At 50.3% G+C, this 2613-nt stretch overlaps 1 protein-coding gene across 1 annotated transcript in view; it reads left to right on the top strand.

Moving 5' to 3' along the window:
• The window catches only part of LDLR (low density lipoprotein receptor), a 43968-nt gene that overhangs the window by 17863 nt on the left and 23492 nt on the right, over nucleotides 1-2613 (top strand). The window contains exon 4 of the mRNA XM_011954953.1: nucleotides 271-393. Coding sequence (XP_011810343.1) covers nucleotides 271-393 — 123 coding nt within the window. The remainder of the gene's footprint in view (nucleotides 1-270; nucleotides 394-2613) is intronic.

Below are 2613 nucleotides of genomic sequence, written 5' to 3'. Positions count from 1 at the left end.
CGCCCGGCTAGTTTTTTGTATTTTTTAGTAGAGACGGGGTTTCACCGTGTTAGCCAGGATGGTCTCGATCTCCTGACCTCGTGATCCACCTCTCTCGGCCTCCCAAAGTGCTGGGATTACAGGCTTGAGCCACCGCGCCCGGCCTGTGCTTTCTTAATGAATCCATTTGCATGCGTTCTTATGTGAATAAACTATTATATGAATGAGTGCCAAGCAGACTGCAGGTCAGACACACCTGACCTTCCTCCTTCCTCTCTCTGGCTCTCACAGTGACACTCTGCGAAGGGCCCAACAAGTTCAAGTGTCACAGCGGCGAATGCATCAGCCTGGACAAAGTCTGCAACATGGCTAGAGACTGCCAGGACTGGTCAGATGAACCCATCAAGGAGTGTGGTGAGTCTCCGGGTGCAGGCGGCTTGCAGAGTTTGTGGGGAGCCAGGAATGGAACTGAGAAATGAGTGCTATAGGGTTTTGGGAACTCCACTCTGCCCACCCTGTGCAAAAGGCTCCTTTTTTTAGAGACAGTCTCGCACCATCTCCCAGGCTAGAGCACGATGGCGTGATCGTGGCTCCGTGCAACCTCCGCCTACTGGGTTCAAGCGATTCTCCTGCCTCAGCCTCCCAAGTAGCTGGGATTACAGGTGAATGCCACCGTGCTGTACTAATTTTTGTATTTTTAGTAGAGACGGGGTATCACCATGTTGGCCAGGCTGCTCTCGAACTCCTGACCTCAAGTGATCCACCCACCTCCTGAAGTGCTGGGATTACAGGCGTGAGCCACCTTGTCCTGGTGAGGTTTTTTTTTTTTGTTTGTTTGTTTTTTACCAACCCTCTGTGGTGGATACTGAAAGACCCTATTAGAATAACTGTACAGTACAGAGAACACAGTGGGAAGTTTTCTCTGTCATATACCAGAGAGGGCTTGGGCACGGTGGCACACTCCTGTAGTCTCAGCTACTCAGAAGGTTGAGGAAGGAGGATCGCTTGGGCCCAGGAGTTGCAGACTGTAGTGAGCTGTGATCACACCACCACACTTCAATCTGGGCAACGGAGTAAGAGACCCTATCTCTAAAAAAAAGTAAATATTTTGGACACTGAGGGCCATACGGTCTCTGGTGCAGTTTCTCAACATGGCCGTTGGGTGAACACCACCACCCACAGAACGCAAACCAATACATGTGGCTGTGGGCCCAGAAAACGTTATTTATGGACACTGAAATTGGAATTCCATATCACTGTTTTGTGTCATGAAAATGATTTCCCTTTTTATTTTTCTTCTCAAGTGTTTAAACATGGAAAAGCCGTTTTTAGGCCTCATGGGATGGTTCACGGCTGTAATCCCAGCACTTTGGGAGGTCGAGGCGGGAAGACCACAAGGTCGGGAGATCAAGACCATCCTGGCTAACATAGTGAAACCCCATCTCTACTAAAAATACAAAAAATTAGCCAGGCGTGGTGGCGGGCGTCTGTAATCCCAGCTGCTCGGGAGGCCGAGGCAGGAGAATGGCTTGAACGCAGGAAGTTGAGGTTGCAGTGAGCTGAGGCCGCACCACTGCACTCCAGCCTGGGCGACGCAGTGAGCTGAGGCTGCACCACCGCGCTCCAGCCTGAGCGACGCAGTCAGAGTCCGCCTCAAACAAAAAAATGTTTGCTCATGCAGGTCTTGAACTCCTGGGCTCAAGCTCTCTGCCCGCCTTGGTGTCCCAAAGTTCTGGGATTCCAGGCATGAGCTACAGTGCCCAGACTTTTGTTGTTTTATATACATATATTTAAACTGCAGCAAAAAACATGTAATATAAAATTTACCTCCTTAAACCTTAGTAAGTGCACAGTTCTGTGCCATTAGCACATTCACACTGTTGTACAGAATCACAACCACCATCTCCAGAACTCTTTTTTAAAATTTTTTTTGTGATGGAGTCTCACTCTGTCACCCAGGCTGGAGTTCAGTGGTGTGATCTCTGTTCACTGCAACCTCCACCTCCCAGGTTCAAGTGATTCTCCTGCCTAAGCCCCCTGAGTAGCTGGGATTACAGGTGCCCACCACCATGCCTGGCTAAGTTTTGAATTTGTAGTAGAGACGGACTGGGTTTCATCATGTTGGCCAGGCTGGTCTCGAACTCCTGACCTCAAGTGATGCTCCCACCTCGGCCTCCCAAAGTGCTGGGAATACAGGCATGAGCCACTGCGCCTGGCTCCAGAAATCTTTTATCTTCCCAAACTGAAGCTCTGTCCCCATGAAACACTCACTCCCCATCCCCTCCCCAACTCCTGGCACCTACCATTCTACCTTCTGTCTCTGTGAATGTGGTGGCTCTAGGGACCTCCTTCCGGTGGAATCAGATAGCATTTTCCTTTTTTGACTGGCTTATTTTACGGAGCCAAGTGTGGTGGCTCACGCCTGTAGTCCCAGAACTTCAGGAGACCGAGGCAGGCAGATCACCTGAGGTCAGGAATTTGAGACCAGCCTGGCCAAGGTGGTGAAACCCCATCTCTAGTAAAAATACAAAAACTTAGCCGGTTGTGGTGGTGGGTGCCTGTAATCACAGCTACTCGGGAGGCTGAGGCAGGAGAATCACTTGAACCCAGGAGGCAGAGGTTGCAGTGAACCAA

Source organism: Colobus angolensis, unplaced genomic scaffold, assembly GCF_000951035.1.
Source record: "Colobus angolensis palliatus isolate OR3802 unplaced genomic scaffold, Cang.pa_1.0 Scaffold39, whole genome shotgun sequence".
Taxonomy (NCBI): Eukaryota; Metazoa; Chordata; class Mammalia; order Primates; family Cercopithecidae; genus Colobus; species Colobus angolensis.
This window is presented reverse-complemented; position numbering and strand designations above follow the sequence as displayed.